Source organism: Syngnathus floridae, chromosome 3 (assembly GCF_059516105.1).
Source record: "Syngnathus floridae isolate MCC-2025c chromosome 3, RoL_Sflo_1.0, whole genome shotgun sequence".
In the NCBI taxonomy this organism is placed as follows: domain Eukaryota; kingdom Metazoa; phylum Chordata; class Actinopteri; order Syngnathiformes; family Syngnathidae; genus Syngnathus; species Syngnathus floridae.
The window spans coordinates 7,468,930-7,493,636 of record NC_142415.1 but is presented as its reverse complement, the minus strand read 5'-3'; the positions used below and the strand labels follow the sequence as shown (position 1 = coordinate 7,493,636).

The following is a 24,707-nucleotide window of genomic DNA, read 5'->3' as shown; positions in this document are numbered from 1 at the left end:
CACCCACGTGTTACTGTCAAAACACATAGTTTGTCTCCAGCTAATTATAGTGGACGTATTAAATTCACATTTTATGTTGCTCTTTGTCTCCCTCTTCAGGAGAGTCTTGTGTCTCCACCTCTGCAATTAATGCTTCAGGTGGGGATTCCACTCGTACATCACCAGAGCAAGGTAAGGTGTATGGATGGATGGATGGATGGATGGATGGATGGATGGATGGATGGATGGATGGATGGATGGATGGATGGATGGATGGATGGATGGATGGATGGATGGATGGATGGACGGACGGACGGATGGACGGACAGATGGGCTCGGCGGGCGGGCAGTTGGGTTTGGATGGACGGATGGACACATGGATGGCAAGGGTGCTGCTACACTATGTCGCTTTCATATTTTAATGCGCATTAACTAATCATTGTTATATACAGTATGTTTGTGTCAAAATCAGTATATGGAAATAAACCAAGGCCCTTTTCATACTAATCCGCACCATGTGTAGATTTACAATTGAGCTGCACCAAAGATGAAAACTGTTACAATTTTTTTTTTCTTTCCCAATGCACATCTGTTATCATTTGTCTCATCTCCAGAGCAATCGGGCATTTCAGCGGAAGGGATTGGAGGCAAACCAAAATCTGCCAAGAAGCAGCCAAAGGAGAGCAAAAAAATAGACCTCCACCTTAAAACACGAGCTTTGCAAGCACATGAACGACCACAGTCACTGGCAGACCTCAAAATGTATAAAGACACGAAAATATTGGTGGCCAAGTTCCTGGAGCATTCAAGCTGCAATTTACCTCCTGAAGTGCAGCAAGTTGTCAACAACATCAAGTGTGTCATCAAGTCAGATGAGAAACACATGGAGGAGGCCATATTCAGTGCCAATGTCATAGATCAGGTGAATTTAACTTTTTGGTTCTCTCTCGCTCTCTATAGCCGTGTGCGTTTGTGTTTATGTGTGGTAATTGCAACTAATATTCTCGTTGGTTTATTCTCTTTACTCTGGAATTTTCTCAGTATTTATACTGACGAAAGCATGGTAGATACAGTGACTTAAAAGTGCATTTACAGAAGTTGTTTTTTAATTATGATACATGTTTAACATTGTGTTGTTGCAAGCCAAGATTTGAGGTCGAGACATGCCGCTGCACGTGCAATGAAAACAAGGAGAGCAACAGTCACCAATGCCTACACAATTGTGTGCTTAATTACACGTTGTAAAACCAGTTTTTCTCTACAATTAAAAAAAAAAAAAAAAAAATCTTTATTACAAAGTGAGACAAAATAATTGTTGTGAATTAACAGCTTGTTTACGGCTCACGGGACAAATTAAGTCAATATTAGTATTACTTCTGGTTTGTTGGTCATTGTATTTCAAGTTTCTCTGTTACGCGGCAACATGCTCATGTTTCTATGTCGGTGCCCAGGTGATGACGCAGTGCATCAGTGGCAGTCCCAGGAAACGTGATCAAGAAGATCTTCACCTCCAAAGCTGCGGTGCTTTGAGTTCCTCCCCTTCCATGCGCCGTCCCAAATGTCTCCCTCCAACTACTGACACCTGTACCAATTCACTGGACTCGCCTTCATTTGAACAAAGCCTTGAGTGCAGGGAAACTATTCTCTGACCAGCATCTTCACAAGGACCCGTGTCTAAGCTATGAGGGCGTTCCAAAGTGCTCATGTTGCAGCTACACTGTGCTGTGTAGAAATTCATAAGCGGTCTGGCATCGTGAGGTCACGTTTGCCCTGTATGACTGTGGCGTAAGAAAAGGGGAAGAGGCTCAAACTTTATCTCCTGGAGCCACAAGAGTGTGTGCACAGTCATTAGCAGAAATAGTAGCAAACTCAAACTGAGCCTGCCTGTCTGTAGTGGCTTTTTTTCTCATCAGAAAACAGAATGTTTCTCCCTCAGGGGATTTTTTTACACTGAGTTTCATCAAAATGAAACGAATTGCCGCTAAGCTGGGATCTGTCATTCGCAGACAAACGATATTGTGTGACTGTATTGCTATTTTTCTTGTCCTTGTGTGAAAACAGGAAGAATATTATAAATATAAAATATTCAACTGTGAACTGGAGAGAACGGGCTTAATGAGCCAATGTTTGAAGATTTTGTGGAACTGTTACTGATGGGGTGGTGAATATTTTGTGGTGCCGCTGGTTCAAAAACATTACAAACATTTTAACTTACCTCAGTGTTATATTTCTTATCAGTGTTCCAATAAAAGATGAGTTTGTATCTTTTGATTCTTGTTGTTATTCCATTGAAAGTTGTAAATCTTGTGAATTACTAAATTTTAGACAATAGTTCCAGGTGCTTTTTCCATTGCCTCCTGCTATGTCACCTAAATTTTTATTTTTATATTTTTTTTGCTGTCATGGAAATATCTGCAATATCAAAATCACTTACATGGGATTTTACATCTTTTTATATTAATATGCCGTAATTTCTGGACTATAAGATGCACCCGAATATAAATCGCACCAGCTAAAATTAGGAGAAAATCCCGTTTTATTCATAAATAATCCACACCGCAGGTGTTTTAAAAGAAATCTTATAGTCCTGAAATTATGGTAAATATAGTGTGGTATTAAAAATCAATGATCAAGTGATTTTTTTCATTGTATTTATATATTTATTTATGTATTTATTTATCCATCCAGCTATCCATACCGCTTGTCCCCACGGGGGTTGCGGACGTGCTGGAGTTTATCCCAACAGTCATCGGCAGTAGGCGGGGGACACCCTGAACCGGTTGCCAGCCAATCACAGGGCACACAGAGACGAGCAACCATCCACACACGCACTCACACCTAGGGGCGATTTGGAGTGCTCAATCAGCCTACCATGTATTCTTAAATATCGTCCTGGTCAAAAATGAAATTGGCACAAATATGTAGCTTTGAATAATACTTATCTTGATATGATGCCTTATATCTGATGTCAAAGCAGTAACAGCTAGGAGAATATAAAGGGCTGAGACTTTGTAAAATTATGGTAATGTAGTTTATTGTGCTCAGATAATGGCTTTGTGTTTTCCTGGCCAAAGTCAATGATGACAAGCATTGCATATAAAATGTCACCACTAATGCCCGTTGTTACTATTGGCACTTTACTGCACCCTACATGGCTTTTGACAGTCGAAGTGTCAAATTGACATCATGGTGAATTTTTTTATTGAGATCTGTAACCATGAATGTGTCCCGTGGAGCTGGATATGGGCCCAGAAGGAGACATGACACAAAAGTTGAAAAGTCTTTATCAAGTATCAACAGAAAGCAGGGCTGGGCATTCAAGAAAGCTTGATATTCTTTGCGAAGAAAGCTCAATGCCCTGACATTTTGTCACAGAGTAACCCGAGCTTATATAAATACTGTAAAATAGAATAAAGGTTGACATAACAACAGGACAAAGGATATAAGGGAAACGGCAACTGCATAGCAACCGATACGTTATGGAATCAGGCTTATGACAGAATGAACTTATAATAATAGGACAAAGCAAAAAGGATCAGCAACTTTTTAACAACTGATACATTGAGAAACGTCGAGTCGCCAACCAATCACAACAGAAAGATGTTAAATTGCACTGGGCTTGCTTTCAAAAATTTTGTCACTGGATCATGAGCTGAAACTGTTTTTCTCTCTTCATCATTCTGATGCCAATGGATCTGGATTTCAGCTGTCAAGAGACAGTACTTTGCTAAACAAAGGAGGCTTTTAATTCTTTTTTTTTTTTAGAATTCAGTTTTATTGTTCTTGGAAAAATACAGAGAATTGGTTCGAACAAGCTTTACAGCTTTATTTACATCCACCAAAGTACGTGAAAAAGTATGTGATGCAATAAAAATGGTCGTGTAATATTAAATCATGCACATCTCTGTAATGTCTGGTTTCAACGGAAACGACGCAGACTCCGTGCCACGTAACACACAAATCACAATTACAGCTTTTATTTTGAAAGTATTTCCCGCGAGCGCACTGTGTTCTGTTTATTCCATCTAACTCGACACTGGACCGTAATCAGACGTCGGAAGACAGCGCAGTGATCTATCTCGGCGCTTATTCTGAAGGTTTGCGTGGGTTTGACGGGTTGTATTAACTCGGGTCGAAATCAATTTCGCGCGAAACTTTGCAAGGAATAGCCGCCGATTTTGTTCGCTTTTCCACGCATTGTTTTGATGCTAATGAAGGAGCTGTCTCGAGAGTCGGACTGCAGTGTAATGGTTTGGGGGCTAACGTGGATTGGCAATCGGAAAAAAATCAACACTCGTATTGAATTTTTGCATCAAAGCCCTGAAATATAACTGGGGCGATTTCTTCTTTAATCTGGGTGAAAAGATCTAACCGTCCGCTAATGCTATATAGCTCCAGTTAGCTGTATCATTTGCGCGTCCTCGCGCTTCTGCCACGGAGCAGTGCAGAGATCCACTTCCACGTCTCGTCTACTGTGCAGTGTTACCCTGCCAGCTGGGCTAGGCCACGTCCTTCTTGGTCTGACATTGGGCGGACTTGAAGAAAGATGCCCAGTATGCGGAAGGAAGACGAAGAAGGAAGCATGAGAGATGTGAGAAGTCTTGGCCATTAATGATTTGCGTGCGAGGTTTGTGTTTCTGAACGGTTGCCGCATACACACGGCATGTCACGTACGCCGGGGAAATACTCTCTTTGAGGCACACGGTCAAAAGCTGAAGTGACAGTTAGAATTTCTATTCGGACATGATCGGCTTCGGCGCAAACCGACGAGGAGGCCGCCTCCCGTCCTTCATCCTCATCTTCCTCATGGCGATCATCGCCATACTAGCGTTCAACTACTGGACCGTATCCAGCAAGCACGGCCGCTTACTGGATGAGTTGGTGGAGGTGCAGTCGCGGGTGAAGCGCACGGACGCGGCGAGGAGCCGATTGGAGAAGCGCAACTCTGAGCTCATGGCGCAGGTGGACACGCACAGAAAGCAGCTGGACAAGAAGGATGGAGACTACAGCGTCATGGAGGGCAAGCTGCAGGCCCGAGACGCGCTCGCCAAAAAGTGCACCGACGAAAAGGTAGTGTCCCGGAGCCCCCATGTGCAATTCGGTTTTATTCAGCACTAAAGTACACGTAGTTGTACCAAAGTTTTTATTTAGCCATGCTTTATTTCCCTTGACCACATTTTCTATCTGTACAGAAGGCCTGTTATGTCTAGTTTATTTCCCAAGAAAATGTTCTCCTCACAGGCTGAGTAAAGAATCAATCCCATCAATATCATGTAATGTTTTTGGCTTTTGCAGGATTATTTCACACGTTTTCTGTATGACATTTAAAACTCTATTCAGGCTGGACAGTGTATAAACTAGGAGTACAATAGCATGCATCAATGGTACTCCTTCTGTATGCGTGACCCTTTGGTTTTTACAGCTTTTGACCAAAGGATTTTATTTTTAAATTATTATTACACTGGATGACTTACAAACTGTTAGCACATCAATGTCAAACGATTAGCCGTACTGAGTAAATTACTCCTCCAAATGATAAATTAACTCTTCTGAGGTATAGTGACACTGAACCCATCCAAAGATTTTCCACCAACACGCCTTACACTGCCAACAGGTGGATGAGCAAACAGAGACATGGACTTCCTTGTTGGTGTTGTATCAGTACGTTTGTTAAAGGTTGGGGCACCTATCACTGAGCCTTAAGTTTAGTAAGTCTCATGACTTATTTGTCATATTTGGTCACATTTCACACTTACCGTATTTTCCGCACCATAAGGCGCATTAAAAGGCCTTAAATTTTCTCAAATCGAAGGCGCGCCTTGTGTGTGGACCGAATTCCAAAATCTGTAAAGTTGTTTTGTGTGACTTCCATAATATACGAGTATGTAATATGTAGGCCCGATGAACCAATCAGAGGACATTAAGTTTTACGTAGATCGGGGCGGTAAACCAATCACCGGACTTTACATAAATGTAAAGTACGTACCTCCTGCCGCCATTGATAAATAAATACTATCGTTTGTGCAAACCATTAGGACCCTCTAAAACGGCATCGACTAAGAGATGCTTACCAGGCAACGGAACTGACTGCCTTGCTCCCGTGATGTTTTTTTTTTTTTTCTTAACATAAGTCATGGCATGCATGTGCCCTATAATGCACTATGTTTGAATTAAGTACAGAAAATCTCCCAGAAATTGAGTCTGCGCCTTTTTAACCCAAAGCGCCTTATGGTGCGGAAAATACGGTACTCTGAAAAACTTTATTCGCACTTGCTCTGCTCAAACATTTAGTCATTTTGCCTTCATGTGGTGTGGGGTGCTTTGTTTAGAAAAAGACACACTGCATCATTTCCCAAAATGTTCCCATGTGTCTTAAAATATCTAAGAAGATCTCATTTTAAAAAAGGACCCCAAGTGTTACAGTACAAACTTGCCCCTCCTTTTACAGCCTTAAATAAGTTTGTTCTGTTTGAAAACTAATTATAGTAGTATAATTTTGGGGTGGGCGGCACGGTGGTTCACTGGTTAGCACGGTGCAGAGGTTGAAGGTTCAATTTCGATTCCGGCCTTACTGCGTGGAGGTTGCATCTTGAGGAAAAGCGGTAATACCATTGTATAAATATGTACTATTATATACTATCGTGTAATATTTTATGACACCATGCCCATGTAAGCATTTTCCACAATAGTAGAAGCCAGAATTGCTTGGGTAGTAACAGTCATTCTGTGCTGAATTTCTTGCACTGGTAAAAAAATCAAGCATAATTAATGAATGGACAATTCAGTGCTGTAGTAGGCTATCAAATAAATGCATAAATAGCTCACCATACCTTACAATTGGCATTTTGCATAATAGAAATGAATTGAATGACAGCAATTATTCCACTGTAAAGTAAACGGCACACTCAATTGAGCACTGGCCTATGCACACAAAATGTAGTCGTGTCACACACAATTATATTAGTTGGATTATTCCTTGCAACATTGACACCAACAATATTAATTAACTTGGTCACGCATAGGCTAGACGTTCCTTCTGCCTGAAAGAACTACCTGTAGTCCCGAATCCTATACAGTCGGGGCATAGATAGATGAATATATATTTGTAATTAATAAATAATAATTTTTCTGACAAATAAAGCAAAATTTGTACCTACTGCATCCCATTTCTCATAGTACACCAGTGTGCCACGGCATCATGATTGTCTATGGTGATTCTTAAACAATAGAAAAAAACTCATGACTTTTGAGCTGTACTGTGTAAAGCACCACAAATGTAAGATTAAAATAAGTCAATAATAAAAAAATGGAATAAAACCAGTGTCGTACACAAGGCGCTTTCTTTACATTTTGTTGTCTGTGTTCTCAAGGTTAAGATGCAGGGTGACCTCTCAGCCCAAATGACCGAAATCCAAAGGCTGAAAGGTAAGTCTAGCAAAATGGCACAATCAAACATGACCTGACTTGCTTATTCCAGGTACTATATACAGTTCTATGAATTAACCAGAGATGGGCAGGACTTAAGGTGTGGTTGCTATGTTGTCCATTGTTGTTTTGGAAGTGAACAAAGTGGTACTTATCCCCCCTTATTTAAACAATCTCTTGTCTGGTATATGTGGTGGGAGTGACACCCTCACAAGCAAGTGAACATGCAATCAAACTCGCACGCCACACCACAGTTCACTTTGCATTCCCCAATGAACGTTAGCATTACAAATTGAGAAGTTAATCAGCACTTGACCTGGTTAGTGAAGATTACACAGACCAACAAAAAAAACAAAAACTTTTTTTAAATAACTTCCTCGTCCCTCCATCGGTGACATTCAACAACTGGGATGGAATGCCCATTTCTAGAATTAACCACTGAAAACCATTATTTATTTGTGTGTAACAGAGCAACTGAATGATTTGAAGCAAGAATTTATGAAACAGGAAGATCAGCTAAGAGAAGTTAAAAAGAATAGAACCACCTTGGAGAGAAAGCTGGAATATGAAAGGTATGGCAATGATTTCTGCTTTCTTTCTTTTGAACTTTCTTTCAGTTTTCTGCACGACTTAAGAAATTTTACATCATCCGAGATTAACTCAGTAATGAATGTACTAATATGAATCTCCTCAAACCATTTGCGTACATTTTAAGAGTGGAAAAAAAAATCATGCTGCAGTGTTCAGTCAGATTAGTCCACTGTCACTGATCATTTATTAAGTTATTTATTTCATTATTTCAGTTTAGGATGCAGCTTTCTCATTAAAACCCCACTCTAATCAGATTTAGATGTTATTTATCGTCATGCATAATCTTTGAATTGACCCTTGCATGTGTACTGCATAGTTTACAGTGTGGACGTCAGATTGCACAGTTAAAAAGTGAGTATGAAGAATCAAAGAAGACTCTAGAAGAGGAAGCTGTAAAGCTGAGGCGGGTTCGTATTTTCTCACATGATCTGTCTTTATTTCATAGTGAATTAAACGACGTGTCACCAGCTTTTACTATATATTGCAGAATGTGATTTTATTGTATTTTTGCTGTATAGTGTTTCTATTGTTTTTTTCTGTTAACTTTTTAGAATGCAATTGACGGTCAAAAAGGCGTAGTGGCGGGAAGACATACTGAGGGAGCTCTGGGTCTGGCTGAAGAGCGCCACACAGTGGCAAATCGCCGGCGTGACACTCCAGATTTAAAAGGTACTGATGATAACTGTTACATTTAGCATAGAGTCAATGCATAGAGTCAATGCGAACTGTTGGTAAAATAGCAAGTAAGCTTAAATAAATCTCGGAAATTGGAAAACAACACTATAATGCATACTAAACTCAGATGCACCACAGTCAACAAGCTATCAAGACAAGAATATTTATTACCTCCTGTCTTTTGTGTGAGGAATGATGATGTGAAAATTGTGTTATTAGTGCTTTTAATGGGGAAAAAATGAATAATGAAAAAAAAACTGCTTCAGTGCCATCAATACCATTTCATTTGGGTAGGTGCATTTCATTGGGAGTCAATTGTAGGCGGTAGTCAGTAGTCTCATGTTTAATTCCCAACATCAATATAGACTCCCAACCAGGTGGTGATCATGAACCGTAAAAAGAATACCTCAGCACCAGTCTGCACTGTGTTGTGTTCATTAAAACGGGATTGATTAGGTTGTCCCAAATCTCCACTTATTTTTTTTATATTCACATAAACTGACATTATTCCATATTCTTTGACAGATGTCATGGGTAAGCCAGGCAGTGATGCTGGCATGCCTGGTATTGAAGACAGTGAGGTGGGAAAACTTGATGAAGTACAATTTGGTAAGTAATTCACGAGTGTCTGAATAAATGCTTATCAAAATAAAACAAAAAAATAAATTTACAGGCGACTTGACTGGATAGATGGGAATACAAAGAGGCTGTCAGGATCATTGTCTCTTGTTTGGACAATGCGGTACCATTTTCTTAGATGTTCTCGGGGTGCCTTGTCATTTGTTGACAGAATTGAAGAAGCCAGCCATCACTCTGAAGCGTCTCGAAGCTCCCGATGCGGTTGTGGGTGTCGACGCTGGACCTGGTATTGGGGCAGCTGATGGCCCAGGGGTACCTGGCTTGTCGCTCGACCAACCCCGACTCCAGCAGGACAGAGGGGAAGGCCAAGCAGCTGTGATTGCCGCCCCAGGTGTCATCAACCTAGCAGATAAACCAATCGTTTTTGAAGACAAGTCAGATATCAAAGCAGATGAGCTGGGTGAACAGCAAAGACAACTTCGAGGTAAAATATGCACTCCGTTCCATTACTGATGATTACAATCATTTGAAGAGAGGGGAAAAAAATCCATAATATGCACGTGTTGGGAAATCCGAGGAAAATCAATTTCTTTCTTGTCAGCCCCAGATGTCAAAGCAGCAGGTGAACGGTTGAAGGGGATTCCATTGCCTGCCAACCCTGCCCAGGTACCCAAACCCATCCAACCACATCACAAAGACCAAGTTCCAGCAGGGGCACTCCACCATCACCAAAGTGAGTATGACCTAAGACACTTTTATTAAATACTTGCTTTTGAATGGATGCGGTAGCAAGTGCAACACTATAATTGGATGGTGGCACAGCTATTATTGTTGGTTTTGCACTCTGCTACTGTCATGTCTGCCGGGTGTGTGAATAGAAAACTGCCCATTGCAGTCTATTTTGTACTCCACCAAGTACTAGTGCTCTACACTAGTACAGTACATGACTTGTGTGTACAAGACTATGTTGACATAGTATTTAGCTGGACACTTTAGTGGTAATCGAATGAGTCTTCAGTCCTTTTTCTGTTGGTCTCTAAATGACATGTTTAGTTATGACTTCAAGCAACTTCTAGTACCCTTTATCTTGGAACCTGTGGGTTATTTCCAAATTGGTTACATATTCTGTCATGGGACATAAATCAAAGAAAGAAAACGTTTTCATGAGCTATCATTATGATGGATTCAAAGTCCCAAAGTGAAGATTCTCAGCGATGATGCTTCAGCCATACGGATCAGACTGGGGTGACAGGTTTTGAAGAAGGGGACACGTGGCACCACCCAGAAGATCCTTTCCTAGTTCCTGGCTTCTGCTCCGCAACCAGTTTCCTCCTCTTTCCTGTTTTATAAAGTATTTTCTTCTGCCTTCCTTACATGTCAGTATCCTGCTTAAAACCCTGTACTGTATTCACCTCCCATCATCATTTTTTTCCCCCACTGTTCTTAGTTCATGGCTTGGGTGTACTTGTTGGAAACATGTTACTGCTGACATGTTTATATCCCCAAAATCCTGAACAACAACATGCCGGATATGATCACATTTTATACTATCACATATAGGTAATATTTATCAACTATAATAGTGGTATTTTTTTCACCCCAACACTAAGGGGAAAGCACCATTTAGTCCTCTGGCCCTGCATTACTTTTCAGTCTCCAGAATGTATTGCAAGACGAAGTAGATACAGTTCTACTTGGTACATGTATACCAGTATATACCTAAATAAAAGCCAGAGTTGAGTCATCACCTTCTAGACCAGTGGTTCTTAACCTTGTTGGAGGTACCGAACCCCACCAGTTTTATGTGCACATTCACCGAACTCCTCTTTAGCGGAAAAAAAAGAAATCAAATTCAAGACATAGATAGATGTTTTTCACTGGTGCACAAAATGAGCCGTGCATGATCATCACCAAAATCAACACAATGCATGAACTCACAACAAATTACATACTTGGAAATCAGTGTGCCTTTGCGAGAACAGTTCAGATGTGTTATCACGAATTTACACGATAAATCAGATGTGTTCGGACCTTCGCAGTGGACCCAGGTTAAGAACCACTGTTCTAAACTCTTATAATACACTTTCAGTAAATGTATCAGTCTGTTGTCAGAATTGCACGCAATTATTCCAGAGCAGCATGCTGTTCTAAAGACAAAAGTCAAGTCAACAAACAGTATTTGATTCCATAAAATGCAAACGTAGGGCTGCGTTAAGCAAAAGCAGATCTCATGTAAGACAAAAAAAAAGTCACTGTAATGCTCAGTAGCACTTCTTTCATCAGCCACTGTATATCCATTCACATCCCCTTTCCGCTTCACCACCTGAACCCCTCTGCACTATTTCAACCACTCCTATCCCTTTGTTTGCCTTCATTTCTCTCCCTTCCTGATGAGGCCCCCTTCTCTGCCTCCTGCAGGCCGGTTCTTTGACGAGATCGAGTCCCCAGTAGATCCGCAACATGGCTCTAAGCTAGCGGACTACAATGGGGACGATGGCAATGTGGGTGAGTACGAAGCCGACAAGCAGGCTGAGCTGGCCTACAATGAGGAAGAGGATGGTGATGGTGGGGAGGAAGACGTTCAAGGTGAGCCAGGCAGGGGGACTGGACTGCTTGTCCAGATGTGTATTCACCATTCCTCACTCCACTCCTCTTCTGCTGCCAACCCTCCCTCCCCCGTAGCATTTTTTTCCAAGCAGTTTGTGCTTAGAGTAGCTCACATTGCCATGAGTTTGGTCCTTGAATCCATCATCATATTTCTGGGCTCGAAGAAGATGCGCAATGCGGAATGAGTACAAAAAAAAAGTACAATAATGATCGTAAGACAACTGAGGAAACCAGACCGAGGAAGGAACTTTGGTCAATGTGATTCACTCACCATCTATTGCCTGTGCTTCATTTTTAGCAATCACACCTGTCTGAGCTGAGCCACATCTACTAGATAAAAGTAGTTCACTTGTTTGGTGCGCGCATGTCTGTTCTCCTTGAATTTGAAACATTGAAATTCACAGCCATTATCATTTTTTTGTTTCACATTTTGTTTTAATTTGTCTTTCCTTCATAGTTTATCTGTTTTGTTCGGACACAACTAAATGTGAACTATTGCCAGTGTTTATGATTGATTTACATGTTTTGTGTATTGTTCATATGCAACATAACTGATTTGACAATGATTGATTCCCCCCCACCCCATATGAAATCCTATTTAATTACAGCATCGGAGTATTTTTGTGTGCAGTTATGCCTCCTTCAAACATTTCTAATTTCTTTTGCCCTTTTGTTCTAGATGATGATGATCGGGATATGCAAGGAGATCGGGCTGTGGATTATGGAAAGCGACATCAAGCCATCGACATTCTCTGAATGTGAATTTTGTACAGTAAAATTTCATCCAAATATCAGGACTTTCTTATTTGGACATGAGAATGATTCCGAATTTACAGCTTGCATCATTAGTGCCATGGACCACCCCTACAAACAGATTAGTACTACTGGTGAATTTGAATAATGTTACTTCACAGGATAAGACAAAAGAATATACAGTATAATCAGTTGGTGTGAATTGGTAATGGAGTTAGGCTAGGACACTAGTCTATCTAGGCTAGTGGTCTATACCTGGACGACTATTTTGCTGTAGGACTGAATTCCTCCGTTCATAGCTGAGTGATCTAAAATAGCATAGTTTACACCGACAGTGGAACTTTTTTTTTTTTGCCGTGCTGAGATGTTTCAAAGAGGTTATTCTAACATTTGGACTCTACCACAATTTTTGGACACTTACAAGAATGATTCTTCAGTTTTAGGTTTACAGTGGTGGGATAGCATTTGAAATGCCAAGGACTTTGCTTACAGTCTATTAAATCATTTTTTTGTGAACACACAAGTGGCCCTCTAAATGATTACTGTTCATGCTTGTTAGACTCTCCATGATGATGATGAACAAACCATGTTACTGAGGATTAACTCTTTAGGTGACAAGTGCATTTTTTCAATAAAATTTTCAGTTTTCATATCACTGTTTTGAAAAATTGTAGCTTGAAAATGGTTCAGCATAGAAAAATACTGTAAATGTTGCTTAGTTAATTTTGCAACGGTGGCAATACTTGAAGCAATAGTTTGAGCTATGCTGTTTGTGTACCTAATTTTGTGGTGTCCAAACTACAGCCTGGGGACCTTTTTTGTAGCTGTTCTAAAAGCAGGGGGGAGCTATAACTTTTCTAGCTGTCCAAAGACAAACATTTACAACTAAATAGTATCATAATTTCTCTTCATAACAATGTGGAGAATGAGGAAAATTCTTTTTCAGAAACAAAAATGTTTTCCTCTACATTCTGCCTTGTGTCAAGGTCCAACTTGTGATTGTCCGTAAGTATGGTTTTCTTAATACAGATTGCACATATTTTGGTTCATAATGTGGAAAGGGGGTCTACTGAAATGAATTACAGCGCCACAGGCCACCCCAAAAACATAATAATGACGCGAAATAAAATCCTCAGCTATTTATTTACCTTATCACCTTTACCAGAAATGATGTAACAGTTTTTCCAGAAATAACTACATCAAACACTTTGTATAATTTGCTTTACATTTTTATAAGTTGAAAAACAAATCAAAGTGGCCCTTTCATCTTTCTATTTTTTTTGTATGCAGCACTCAGAGGAAAATGTTTGGACAAGGCTCTGACATCATGTGCACCTCTTATTATTTTTTTCTTTTGCATCTATTTGCATCTTAACTGATCCCATTTGTACTTTGCAGGAACACTATTTTATATCATTTGGAGCAATATTTTCGTCAAATCGTGCTTAAGTAGGCAACCTTGATGATGCAAGCGCTCCAGGCACCACTGCAGACTGACTGGCTTGTGTTTGAGAGGTAAGGGGGCGTGTCTGTGTTCATACGGGTATTTACCTCGCAGAGCCTGAGCAGAGGCGGGAAATGGCGTCTGGTAACAACGGTGTGTCATTTCAGAAACGGCCATTGAGTAGATAAGAAATCCAGCCACACTACCCGAAAACAAGTCAGTCGCTATGATGGCATTCGGGTCGTGAGCGCTTATTTCGAAAAATCAAGCAACGCCACAAAGTAAGTAGCCATCTGCCTTTTGCCGCATGTTTTATGTAATGTTGGCTGACGACAGCCAAAATATTTGCCTTTCCTGCCTGTGCACATCTGCTAGCCTGAAGCAGTTCTTTCCCCCCCAAGGAAGCTAAGGTGGCTCTATGCTAATTGTGCTAAGCTAAGCAACAGCTTCGAGAAGCTAACTTCGGCCTTCCATGGATACAACTCATTTTGAGCTACCGTGACTAAATCCCAACGTCACTGGCTTCACCCACGAGAGCATAAAATAACATTTACATAACGTGAAGGCGCATAGTTGTCGCGACCCGCAGATGTGTCTTGTAACTTGCTGTAGGGAAAGCGAGCAGATGCATTCCACGACTGAACTTGGCTGTTAGTTAGCCAGCGAGAAGGCATATTTACCATTTATGTTTGTAGCTCACTAAAACAACACAAGTATACCTGCCTGGATTGCCGAATAAAACAACCATCCGGTCTTTTTTTTTTGTGAATGAGATGCTATGATAATTTACCCGATGTTACCGGGAGCAACGACTTCCATGTTTGACAGCCTCAACCACAATTGTCACACTAATCAAACGACATGGCAATTGACAAAAGGATATAAACCGCTAGTTGTCACAGACAAGTGCCAAGTTAGTCTTATTTCGTAGAACTCGTAATGACGCATTGTCTTGGTCGTGCTTTTAGCTGGTGAACATTAGCTTGTTTTGCTTCAGGGCTTCGTTTGAAGTTATTCCCTCGTCCTGTTCGTAAACGCTTCCAAGTTGGTCTCAACTTGACCGCAGAGTTAGTTACATGTTGCGCCGAAGAAAGTAAACCCACCCGCGTTCAGCTTTTGAATGTTATATGTTCCTTAATAAACCGACTGTGGTGATTTGCTGGACAATCGGAATAAGAGTGAAAAGGGATTATGGGTGGGGATTTGGTGGTTTGTCGATGCATACATTTTAGAGACACGCCGGATTCCTAGAGACACGCGACCGCCGTAGCTAACGTCTGTTGGAAGCATGCATTTTTCTATTTCCCGCTCACTTGCTTCCCCCTAGCAACAGTGCAAATGTGCAGGACCCTTGCGAGGTGCATGATCCGAAATTGATAGCTGCAGTCTTATTGGTGTTTATGCAGGGACCTCGAACAAATCGGAAGTTAATTTAGCAAAAGCAGCAAATACAACAGGGCTTTTGCACATAAAGACCAAGTACAGAATTGAAGAGTGGCTATGGTTGGTCAAAGTGTCAGTTCATGTCTAATTTATGCAGTTTATGTATTTAAAAAAGATAGATAGATAGATAGATAGATAGATAGATAGATAGATAGATAGATAGATAGATAGATAGATAGATAGATAGATAGATACCATTTGCTATTTATATAACTTATTATTAATATTATGACTATTATTATTATTACAGTATTTGATAGGTTTTGTTATGAATTGCTAAGTTTACTTATTCTGGATATGTCCAGACACATTTCCAGTCTGCTGCTGTTACGCAAGCACAAGAGGTTGGGCTTCCCTTACAATTTGTCTTCCCAGTCTTGAGTTTTCCATGTGCACAGGCCTAAAAAAAAAAAAAGGTTACTATTGTTGTCTGCCGTGTGTTAGTCAGGTATGGCTGAAATCACAAATTCAATGTACAGTATGTGTACTGTTTAAATTAAAACAACTTTCCAATCCATATGAAATCATCAATGTATATGGTGTAAGATCTATTGTGGTCTGTTTTTAGTGTACCACTGAAAGTCAAGCCAGCTGCGGCTGCCGTGATGTAAGTGAAATGGGATGTTGAATACATCCAGATGTTTGCAGCAAGGCAAACCAGTCCCACAAAAGTATACACAGATACGCCCTCTCGTTTTGGTTATTTTAAATGTCAAAGAAGCATTTGTCTAACTTAAGCCGTTTTTTTTTTTTTTAATGTACATACATAATAGAATGTCAGAAACATTGAAAAGCAGTTTGGTAGCTTTCTGTTTGGCGGCATATTAAAATAAAGTACACTTAGACGAGAAGTCAACCCAAGATGTCAAAACTTCCAGTTTAATCTAAAATTGGCATATTTACTTAAGTGTTTTGGTTTTTTTTTAACTTGAGTCTACCAAATATTTATTCTAAAAAATACATTAAAAGCTATAATACAGGTTCTTATTCCACTTGCTGTATACTATGACCACCAAGCATCCTCTATTGGTGCCATTTCAAGAGTCCTCTTTTCAAATACCACACTGAGTATTCAATTTCATTTGCAAAATGAAGCGACCACTATATAAACAGTGATCCCCCCTCCCTGAAGGACATTTACACCTCCCATCTCGCCCGCAAGGCAACCTCGATTGCCAGAGATGTGAGTCACCCAGCTCACTCCTTGTTTGACCTTCTGCCCTCTGGGAAGAGGTACAGGAGCCTGCGCTCCCGCACCACCAGACTCGCCAACAGCTTCTTTCTCCAGGCTGTTAGGGCCCTGAACTCGCTACCCCCTTCTGCGTAGCGTGCGGCACTGTTGCGCTATTTTCGGGAATGTCTGCTGTACGCGTTTTTACGCTCCTCTTAATTAATTGTTTATTTATTTATTGTTGTGTTATTTATTCATTATTTATTCAGCACGCTTTTGTTATACTTGTTTACTGTTTGTCTGTTGTGAGCCATGTCTTGTCACCGTGGGATAGGGGGGAACGAAATTTCGGTTTCTTTGTGTGTCTTTGGCATGTGGAGAAATTGACAATAAAGCTGACTTTGACTTTGATCATTAACGTCATAATCTGTGACAACTACCAGACTTAATGTTTCCCCATACGTCCCCCACCCCCCTTCCGTATTGTGTTGGTGGTGCCCGCTTTTAGTAGGTGCAATCTCAGTCCAATGTAGTATTTTAATAAAATATAATACCATTTTATATTGCAACATGCATTTACCATGTGTGGGGCATTTTTTTACACACATCTGGGCATCTTTTCGCCCTGTATTTTCATCTGGCTAATGCAGATGAGTATTGTGTACAACAGTTCTTATAGTAAGGGTGTTAAGAGATGGTCACAGTGAATCGAGAGTGGCGTTGTGACTTAAATTTATTGAGACTTTATTGGGATTCTGGCTCTATTCATTTGTATATTGGTAAAGGAGACATGAAGGGCATCAAAGAGATAAAAGAGTGAGGATGGACAAATTGTGTGTGGACAGTACTACATGCATCATGAAATATACTATCCTCGACAGCTAAAACAGTCATTCAATTGTGTTCATTCCTTCTGTAAATTGTTCTCATTTCTTGTTTGACTCGGAAAGTGGTTTTCTTTCTGAAGCAGCTTTACATGTGACTCTGACAACGATGAGGCTGAGAATGCGTAAGGCGTCTCAGCAGCCGATCCCCAGTCTGGCTCCTCGCCCGTCTCGGAGCAAGCGAAAGCATTCAGAGGTGGAAGAGGATACTCCTACCAGTGGTGGCAGGGGCTTGTTCTCAACTATCAAAAAGTTCATCAGAGGAAATGTTAAGGTAATAAGGACGATTTTAGACAAGTGTCATCTTAATTGACGACTAATCTGTGATCTCATTGATCGACAACAGTCAAGTGGTTGTTTACAGCCCATTTAAATTGTCTACATCCCCGTCTAGTCCTGCGTGAAAACAGACTAGATATTTGGGGGGTTGAATCAAAATAAGACATTTGCTTCTGCTTTTACTTTGACTGACCCTGTTAGTGAATCACTTCCAAAACTTTCAAGAAGGTTGGTGATTATATCAATCCATGTAGTGTGATATTGCTTAATTGTTGTTTTTAATCATTAAACAACACCAAATAAACAATGTAATTTAATAATAAATAGTAATCAGGGGGAATTTTTTTTTTTAATATATATAGTTTTTAAACATTTTTTAATATACTTTAATGGAAAAAAAATCATTCAATTATTTGAATAGTCTAAATATATTTAATGGTCACAGACCAACTTATGTATGTAATAAGATGACACCACAATGATTTTTTTTTTCCCCACAATTATTATTGTCTCTGATTTAAAATTCTTGAGCTCTGCCTGAGGATGGTCCCATACTGGTTCACTGTGTACAATAAGTTTACCAATTTCTTTCTAACACGCAAAAGCTAATAATTGTGATTAAAAAATACCACATAGAAGAATAATTTGATTGAGAATATTTGTTTTCAATAATAATGCATTTTCTCTTGACTCTTTTCTTTTAATACAAACAAAAAAGAAATCTGACTTTGTTGGTGTGTTAAGGTGCAGCAGGAGAGCCCAGCCAAGAAGGCCCGCCTCCACTGTGATGGGGACAACAACCTGATCACCTCAACTCCAGACACAAACACTTCCCTTAGGATTGACAGAAAAGGTTCTGTCAACGGATGTGAGTGGCACAGAGAAAAGTTGTACTATTTTTCTTTTTTTTTTTTACTAAAATTAATAGTCATGTGTTTAATGTTGTTTGAATCATATCAATTGCTTTGCAGCAGTGACCAATCATGACAGGAGTAAGGAGAAGCCCAATGGCAGTCTGGAGGAGACAACTGCTGCTGAAGTGCCCACAAGCCCTCCCAGGACAACTCTTCTTGGGACCATCTTCTCTCCTGTTTTCAACTTCTTCTCAGCAGCTAAAAATGGTAGTCTTTGTTTTTTTGTTTTTTTTTGTTTTTTTTTAAATAACATTTCCTATGATAATACCATTGTGCCATCCGAACTGTAGCATTATTTCTTGTTGTCCGGTTAAAGTATTAAAATGCTTACCCACCCTCCCTGCAGTCCCAACGGGATCTGACTCTCCAGACCAGGCATTGGAAGCTGAGGAAATAGTCAAGCAGCTGGAAATGGAACAAAGTGTAGAAACGCCCACCAGAACAGCGGCATCAACACAGGAACAATGCACCACCACTAACATCTACTCAAGTGTATCCCAGCTGCCAATTCTGCGACCGCCTCACATCCCTGCTGGATACCACACAGCAGAGCAGGGAGAGACTGATGACCTTCCACCCCTCACTGGTAGGTCACATAGCAATGTAAAGTGTGTTTATGAACAAAATTCATTGTTAGTGTTTAGAGAGAGATGCAGAGTTATTCAGTGTTTTGTTTTTGTATGTTGATCGCTCATTTAATATAAACAACTTTTGCTGTGGTCTCAGCTCCAGGCTCCAGTCCAGATCTGACATACATGAACCCTCCTGCTACTGCAGTACCACCAGAAGCATCCTATGATGAAGACTGGGAAGTCTTTGACCCGTGAGTGCAAGTTATAGTCATCAACATTTAAGGACCTCTAAACACTTCTCATGCGAATCATCTGGACAAAACGGGTGTTTCGCTGTGGCGACCCCTTTGGGGAAAAGTCGAAAGGAGCCACGCCATTATTTATCTCTGCTATTGCATATTCCAATACCTCAAAGGCAATCTAGTTCTGTGGTTTATATTTTGTTTTGTTTTGGACTTGCCTTAACTGTACTGTGGTCGAAGTACTTTGTATGGTCAACTGAACCACGTTTTTGTGTCTTTTTATAGGTATTTCTTCATCAAGCATGTCCCTCCATTAACAGAAGAGCAGCTCACTCGTAAACCAGCCCTTCCATTAAAGACCCGTAGCACACCGGAATTCTCTCTGGTCCTTGATCTGGTCAGTTCCAGGATGCAAGATTTAATGACTCTATGGATTTATGTAGGCTATTTATTCATTCATTCAATGTCTTAAAGGATGAAACGCTGGTCCATTGCAGTTTAAATGAGCTGGAGGATGCCGCCCTCACCTTCCCTGTACTCTTTCAAGATGTCATTTACCAGGTAACTGATGCCCTATTTAGGCCTGTAGGAGAGGTGGCTGAATCCACATTTAGAAACAGCTTTGGATAGCCTGCTTACTTGTCACTCATGTTGAGATATCACCACCTTCTTTAAAAAAAAAGCCTTAAACATCTCCTGATGCTGGCCTTCTTTGCTAAAATTGCTACAGTAAAATCAGTTACATTCTTAGTAAAACAAATCAAGTTTTTTTTTTGTCCCCCTCGGGGAAAAAAAAAAATCCGTAGGTTTTAGGAAGATGCTGATATGTCAGTCTCCACGGTACTCTCAAAAACAAAGCAAGAATATGATCATGTTGACCAATAAGATTTAAGGTATATGTTGCACATGTGACTGTTTTCTCCTTTACAGGTATATGTGCGCTTGAGACCTTTTTTTAGAGAGTTTTTGGAACGCATGTCACAAATCTATGAGGTAACTATAGCGCGACTATTACTTATTTCATCTTACCTCATTGGATTTGAAACAATGGTGTTTTGCCCCCTGACCACTTTTTTTTTTTTTTTTTTAGATCATCCTTTTTACGGCATCTAAAAAGGTTTACGCGGACAAACTGCTCAACATCTTAGACCCCAAGAAGCAATTAGTGAGGTATGGTCTTTCTTCGTTATAATGATTGTAAGTAGGCATGTGGTTGTGTTTTCTGAATTATTCTCTGACCTTGTCAATTTATCCTTCTTTCCTGTCATTCCTGACGGGAACTGTAGACACAGGTTGTTTCGGGAGCATTGTGTCTGTGTCCAAGGAAACTACATCAAGGATCTCAACATTCTTGGCAGAGATCTATCAAAGACCATCATCATTGATAATTCACCACAAGCCTTTGCATATCAGGTGACCAGAAAGATATTATGTGATCTGAATCCTAGTTTTAAAAAAAGCTGATCTGAGAATGTCCCTTGGTGTCGTGACAGTAGCTCCTTTTAGTCAACAGTTGGCTGTTTGGTCATGTAAGGGAATTGTGAGCTTGGTCTTAATCCACCATTCCCCAATTAATGGTTTGACCATCAAATAGGATGACATTGTCAAAAAAAGCAGATCAAATTGCCTTTTGTTTCACACAGATTTGAAATCCCATCGGTCGTCTTTGAACTATAGACTATATACGTACGTGTTCTTTAAACATTGGTGATTTTTATGCCATCATGCAGAAAGCAGACTAGAATCAGACACATTGTGACGGCTTTTAACTAGTTTTATCCATTTTTCCCAAAATGTGAAACTATTCTACTTCCCATTTATTTTTTCACAGCATTAAACATGACACAAACACAGTGAAGTTTTTAATTTGTAACTCCCACACAGTTGTCAAATGGAATTCCTATTGAGAGCTGGTTCATGGACAAGAATGACAACGAGCTGCTGAAGTTGGTGCCCTTCCTTGAGAAGCTGGTTGAGATGGTAGGATGTCTTTCTTTTTTTTTTTTTTTTTTTTTTAATTGACTCTACCAGCAAGCTTGAACTTGAGTTTTTATGCAAAACTGTTTTGCCTTGACCTGTGTTACTACTTCTTCAACAGGACGAGGATGTGCGGCCACATGTACGGGAGAGATTTCGTCTTCATGACATGTTGCCACCTGATTGAACTGCACTGTCTCATCTCAGATGGGGCTTAACAAGAAAGGACTGAAATCCATGTGTGTAAAAAGCCGCTTAAAACAAAATTATCGTCGCTTCATTTTTTGTTTTGTTTTTTAAAATCTACTGTTGCTTCAAAAAACACTATCTGTTCAGAAGAAAAATTGTTTTTAAAAGAACTGGATGAAATTTTCTTAACGTACACATGCAACAAGACATTTTGAAGTCTGAGTCAGTCCACTTTTTGACGGACTCTTCAGCTGTGGAGTGGGCTATCATCTCCACACTTTTTCAAGGTTTTGGTGCTTTCTCTGTGGCTCTCAAATACCACCTGTTAAGAGGAACTCAAACCTGAGGCGTTGAACCCAAACCATTCATCCCCTGGTGCTGAAGCTATCGACACTCCAGTCTACACAGGAAAGACTGGCCTGTAAATCAATCTGCATTTGTGTTTACTCTTTGCCACACTCACACCAAGTCTGTTATCTAGTGGTTGGCAAATTTAGTAGCCTGTTCAATCTGATGCATTCCGCTGTAGGTGAACCAAGGTTGTATTGTTCTATTTGTTTTGGTAAACCAATGTCTGTTTTGTAATTAGTGCTTCACCTTTGAAGTGTTTTGAAAGGCGGCACGAAAATGTTAACGATAAATGTAAGAATTTTTTTTTTTTTTTTTTAAGGAATGTCGGCACATTTTTCTTCTCTGAGGCTTAAAGGTTTTATCTTCATCGTAGACACAGCAGAGCGCCTTTAGGAAATTTGGTAGAATCCATTGCGTTGCATAAGGCTTGAGGGCATTCATGTTGGAAGTGATGTGTCAAGTTAATGTTGCAGTATTTGATTTGTCAATCAGTGTTGTCCTTTACTTGTAATCTAGTATTCTGTCTTAATCACAGGCTGTGTCTTTCAGTTGTGAAGTGAAATTTGATGGCTATCAATAGCATACTGACAATGTAGCGCGGCCAGTGTCTCTCGACATCTGGTCAAAACCTCGAACCAGCCAATATGGCACCAGCAACATATTTTCTCTCGGTCAGTCTCGATGAGCACCTTTTATGTATGCTTGTACACGGAAATGATTTTTGCTGAACGTTTTTTTTATTATTATTTTTGCTCATGAGACAGGACAAATGTGCATCATGGCGGTGATTTGCTTAATCCAACTTCTTGTCAATGTATCGTGATAACTGGGCAATGTTTTGTTTAAGGTTTGTATCAAAGTGCTTTTATATTTTTACTGGCACAAATTGACAGCTTTGGTCTGGGTTGCTATATCGTGCCATACGATTCATTTCTCAGCTTGTAGCATTTTTCAGTTAATGGTTAGACAAAAAAAAAAAAAAAGACAATCAGACCACAGAGTCCTGCAGAGCACCAGGCATTCCCGCACATTTGTGCACTTGCATTCATTTGTGTCCAGTGTGTTAGATGAGCCAGATGAATCTTGCTCTTCTCTGGCCAAGCAAATCCCGCTGTTGCAGGTAGGCAGATATCAGAGGCAGTTGCCATCTGTTCAGCACCTGGCCCTTATTGCCTTTTGCGTCGTATGTTTTTTGCGCTCCAGGAATTCGATTGAGCTTGTGTTTCTTGTACAACTTAGGCGAGCTAGGCAACTGCCTCGGGTGGCAAAATCTAGGGGGTGGCAAAATCATCGAAAAATTCCGCCTCAGCATTTTTTTTCCCGCCCATTCCAGCGCTCTCACTCCCCCGCCCAAAGGCGGAAAAATTTAGGGGGCGGCAAAAAGATAACTTGGAAATTGCTGGGGGCGGGGGCACTTTTTTAGGGAATTGCTTAGACCGACAAATAACCTGACAAATGGTGCAGAGCAAAATGAGGTATACTTGTACTGATGAGTGGACATCTAGACACTGAATGTAAATTGTGCAAGGGCGGAAGTCGCAGGTGTCTTTACAAATCCTCAAGTTTTAGAACAACTAGATGGAAGCATTGGAGAGTGAAGTGAAGGTTTGAACAATGCGAAAAAGAACACGCACTTTGAGCCGCCGCCCCGGTGCCCACATCTCCCACCAATTCTTTAAGCCAACGTTTTGTATGCAAACCTCACTGAGAGATTGTGTGACGGCTGTGAGTTTGAATGGTTCTCACGGCTGTTTCTGAAGGAACTCGGAGAGTCATTTAATGCGTGTCATCCAGCTCCTTTTCATGTGCATTACAAGTTTATTGTACACTTGGTGTGGTATAATACATCCAGCCTGGTGTTTTTTATCCTTAAAGTAAGGAAACATATTTTGTATCTTGGATTTTAAAAAGGCATGTTTATTATATCAGCTTTTAAACTGTATTGATTAACTTCAGATGGAGTGTTTTATTTTCTCTTGAAAATATTTGTTTAGTTTAGCCCAATGTCACTAAACTGTTAAGCTTAGCATGTAGAGGATACAGTTTGGTTTGTGGCAGAAGTCCTGAGTTAAATTTTAGTCAAGGCACTTTCCTGCTAAAAGTAAAGTCTTCTGAAAAGTAATAATCCCCCCCCACCCGTACCCTTCAATCTCATGTTATGCTACTTTACTTGTAAGAATTATTTGTGCAGAAGATGTATTTAAATGTTTAAGACATCTTTGTTAGCCACTAGGCTATGTACTATTGTAAAGTGTATATACAGTTACATTGAATTTCTGAAACAAAGTTTTAAAGTTAAAAGCCTCATTGTTCTTGTTTTTTTTTCCTGGAGACCATGTGAGAAAGTTCTGGAGGGCGGTCTGCATATTGGGCTTTTTAGTTTTTCAGGATGAACTAAAAATGCACTTTAGCTTTTAATTGTGAACTTAAAGGTATAATGTCTAGAATTTAGTGTCATCTAGCGGTGAACTAATAAAATAACCTAATTTTACAGCGGGTGCATTTTGAAGCCTGCGTAATTGGACGTTTCCAATGCAAGCCTACCACAATATCTTCAGCATAATTAAGTGCAAGCGAAATGTCATCACAAAACTTTGAGTATTCCTTCAAGAAAGTGCATGCTACTCATTGA

General features: G+C 40.1%; 3 protein-coding genes across 8 annotated transcripts in view; all 3 read left to right on the top strand.

Annotated features, from left to right (window-relative positions):
* entrep2 (endosomal transmembrane epsin interactor 2) overlaps positions 1 to 2,247 on the top strand; it is a 53,594-nt gene extending 51,347 nt beyond the window's left edge. For both annotated transcript variants that reach the window (XM_088372072.1, XM_088372071.1), the window contains 3 exons: positions 100 to 171; positions 594 to 901; positions 1,431 to 2,247. In XM_088372072.1, coding sequence (XP_088228198.1) covers positions 100 to 171; positions 594 to 901; positions 1,431 to 1,628 — 578 coding nt within the window. In that variant the 3' untranslated portion in view covers positions 1,629 to 2,247. The remainder of the gene's footprint in view (positions 1 to 99; positions 172 to 593; positions 902 to 1,430) is intronic.
* Positions 2,248 to 3,996: 1,749 nt separating this feature from the next.
* golm2 (golgi membrane protein 2) lies at positions 3,997 to 13,261 on the top strand. Of its 2 annotated transcripts, XM_088371083.1 has the most exons (10): positions 3,997 to 5,049; positions 7,350 to 7,404; positions 7,874 to 7,976; positions 8,312 to 8,402; positions 8,547 to 8,664; positions 9,196 to 9,279; positions 9,461 to 9,733; positions 9,851 to 9,982; positions 11,668 to 11,835; positions 12,536 to 13,261. In XM_088371083.1, the coding sequence occupies exons 1-10, from the start codon at positions 4,723 to 4,725 to the stop codon at positions 12,610 to 12,612; spliced, it is 1,428 nt and encodes a 475-aa protein (XP_088227209.1). In that variant the 5' UTR covers positions 3,997 to 4,722; the 3' UTR covers positions 12,613 to 13,261. The 2 variants fall into 2 exon arrangements, with proteins under 2 accessions (XP_088227209.1, XP_088227210.1); XM_088371084.1 differs by lacking the exon at positions 11,668 to 11,835 and having other exon boundaries at positions 3,999 to 5,049.
* A 760-nt stretch (positions 13,262 to 14,021) lies between these two features.
* Positions 14,022 to 24,376, top strand: ctdspl2b (CTD (carboxy-terminal domain, RNA polymerase II, polypeptide A) small phosphatase like 2b). 4 transcript variants are annotated; one of them, XM_088371087.1, is made up of 14 exons: positions 14,022 to 14,124; positions 14,221 to 14,334; positions 17,638 to 17,825; positions 18,575 to 18,698; positions 18,802 to 18,951; positions 19,091 to 19,330; positions 19,471 to 19,567; positions 19,844 to 19,955; positions 20,033 to 20,119; positions 20,489 to 20,551; positions 20,649 to 20,728; positions 20,845 to 20,971; positions 21,443 to 21,538; positions 21,657 to 24,376. In XM_088371087.1, exons 3-14 carry the CDS (start codon positions 17,661 to 17,663, stop codon positions 21,720 to 21,722), a joined length of 1,407 nt encoding a protein of 468 aa, XP_088227213.1. In that variant the 5' UTR covers positions 14,022 to 14,124; positions 14,221 to 14,334; positions 17,638 to 17,660; the 3' UTR covers positions 21,723 to 24,376. The 4 variants fall into 4 exon arrangements, with proteins under 4 accessions (XP_088227213.1, XP_088227212.1, XP_088227211.1 ...); XM_088371086.1 differs by having other exon boundaries at positions 17,635 to 17,825; XM_088371085.1 differs by lacking the exon at positions 14,022 to 14,124 and having other exon boundaries at positions 14,165 to 14,334.
* The last annotated feature ends 331 nt before the right edge of the window (positions 24,377 to 24,707 follow it).